The 1,790-nt window shown below is 47.0% G+C and overlaps 1 protein-coding gene across 1 annotated transcript in view; it reads right to left on the reverse strand.

Moving 5' to 3' along the window:
• Positions 1–1,060: 1,060 nt before the first annotated feature.
• LOC105527357 (cystatin-9-like) overlaps positions 1,061–1,790 on the reverse strand; it is a 25,265-nt gene continuing 24,535 nt past the window's right edge. Inside the window, exon 2 of the mRNA XM_011963656.1 lies at positions 1,061–1,366. Within this exon, the coding sequence (XP_011819046.1) occupies positions 1,277–1,366 (90 nt within the window). The 3' untranslated portion in view covers positions 1,061–1,276. The remainder of the gene's footprint in view (positions 1,367–1,790) is intronic.

The following is a 1,790-nucleotide window of genomic DNA, read 5'->3' on the forward strand; positions in this document are numbered from 1 at the left end:
CATAGGGGATATTTCTGTTCACAGTGTATAGCCTGGAGTAAGAAGAAGGGTGATGTGAGTTGTATAAAACTCTCCTTACTGCTCGCTTCAATATTTTATTCTTATTTCTGTGCTTTCCAAGTGTTACAATCTATCACTTGATTTGATGAGCTCCTGTGAGGGTATTTTATTTATAGGCAGGTTCAAATTGAGGTATTCATGAAGGGATTAATGTGGAAATTTTCTATTCTGCCATCTCGTTGACATCACTCCAAGGATTTATATTATAATAAACATGGCAAAATATTCTATGTAATTTAACTTGAAAAGCAGGCAATTTAATTCCTCTATTCCTGAAGGTTTTCTGTCTACCTAGGCTGGTTCAGAAGTTAAGCAGTTAGTTAATCCTCTGCTAAGTACAAAGTCCTCTCACTCCCTTCCTACCTCTCCCACCTCTCCCATGCCTCTGCACATCCCACACTGGAAAATCCCTCCCCTATGGGGGAAAGTAGCTTGGTCTTGATTTCTTTCTTGAACAAATCCTATACCTTTATATCTTGATGCACCATTTTACTTGATGCTGCGCTTCCATGTTTCTTACGTTGTTATCCAGGTTCATGAACCCCTGGGAATTTGCGAGAACGCAGACTTATTTTCTAAAGGCGGGTAGGCCTTGAGGTTCAACATTTCTAAGAGATTTTCCAAAGATGCTACTGCTGCCTCACACGTCAGGACCATTTTATGAGGGTGAGCCTAGAAGTCTTTCTTCCACCCACCAACCTGCCATGGATCAGGAAAGGTATGTGAGCCACACTTCAAGATCAGAGGCCACAAGTCCAGGGGAGCCCAAGGCCATGTCTGAGCTCATCCAAGCACATGAGGTGCCTGAGAGGAGACAGTCATTGTACCTCTGGCCACATGGGTTATTGGCTGTGAGCCCTGAGACAGCAGCTCAGATGTATCACTTGTGCCACCTGGAGCTGGCTCAGGAGTCCATCTACCCAGATCATACTTGTTTGCCCTGCTGAGAGTAACTCCATCAAACACCCAGCCCCTTTCATCAAGAACATAGCACACAAAGTTTCTTAGCATGCTGATGTTTAATGATCTATACCACATGATTAGGCTCAAGATGTGTGGATTTTCTAAAACGCTGGTCTAAGATCTCAAACACGTGCAAAATAGGGTAACAAACAAGTACAAAGCTGCTCAGCCACTGAAGAGTCGTCAGGAGAGAAGTGCTGATGTCCACGGCTTGTGGGAGCAGCACATGGCCAGGCCTGTGAGTAGGTTTCACTTAGTGGAATCCCTCCAAGCAGGTCTTGTTCAGGAGGCTGAAGTATGTCCTCCATGGCCTGGTGCTGATGGTGAAGAAGCAGGTGAAAGTCTGAGAGAACAAGCACAGGAAGGGACAATGGGTCAGGGAGGCTCAGGAAGCTCCTGGCTCAAGCTCTGAACAATGGCTTCCTCTCCACATTGCCCTTTCCCAGGTCAAGCAGTGGGAAGACAGGGGCTCTGGCCATCAGGTGCTGCCCCCAAGCCTGAGTCCTGGGCTGTTCTGGAGGTTTGAGCTGAACTGCAGCTCTCTTCTGACCCAGGGGCAGTCATGCCATGTGTCCCACTCCCTAGCAGTGGCCCTCAGGGGAACCCCGGGCTGTCCTGGTGTGATCCCTGCACCCAAGAGCAGCAGGAGAATGTGTTGTCCCAGTGGAAGCAGTTCCCAGATTTAAGCAATTAGCTGCCCATTTGTTAATATTACAATAAAGGGGTTGATTAAGCATAGGAAGAGTTTTCCCAGAGCCAGGCTTTAC

The sequence above is a fragment of the Colobus angolensis genome, unplaced genomic scaffold (assembly GCF_000951035.1).
Source record: "Colobus angolensis palliatus isolate OR3802 unplaced genomic scaffold, Cang.pa_1.0 Scaffold117, whole genome shotgun sequence".
Classification (NCBI taxonomy): domain Eukaryota; kingdom Metazoa; phylum Chordata; class Mammalia; order Primates; family Cercopithecidae; genus Colobus; species Colobus angolensis.